Source organism: Penaeus monodon, chromosome 25 (assembly GCF_015228065.2).
Source record: "Penaeus monodon isolate SGIC_2016 chromosome 25, NSTDA_Pmon_1, whole genome shotgun sequence".
NCBI classification, from domain to species: Eukaryota; Metazoa; Arthropoda; class Malacostraca; order Decapoda; family Penaeidae; genus Penaeus; species Penaeus monodon.
Genome location: NC_051410.1, coordinates 38,108,486 through 38,108,699, shown reverse-complemented (window position 1 = coordinate 38,108,699; position 214 = coordinate 38,108,486). Strand labels below are relative to the sequence as shown.

The following is a 214-nucleotide window of genomic DNA, read 5'->3' as shown; positions in this document are numbered from 1 at the left end:
CACATACCCACATATAACCGAGGGCCTTCCCACTTCCCGAAGGCGTCAATTCGTTGTTCCTCGACGCGCACGTGGAGGCCGAGGGTGCCAAGCGGGACCGTAAGGCCGACCTCGTCTTCGGCTTCACGTACAGTCCTCACGTCACCCTCAAGGTCCTACTTCTGAGCCAGCAGTTCTCGGCCTCAGGAGAAGGTTCGTTGTTCACTGGATGGTT

The 214-nt window shown here is 58.4% G+C and overlaps 1 protein-coding gene across 1 annotated transcript in view; it reads left to right on the top strand.

The window, feature by feature from the left end:
• LOC119589391 overlaps positions 1-214 on the top strand; it is a 16,243-nt gene that overhangs the window by 10,542 nt on the left and 5,487 nt on the right. The window contains 1 exon segment of the mRNA XM_037938006.1: positions 43-192. Coding sequence (XP_037793934.1) covers positions 43-192 — 150 coding nt within the window.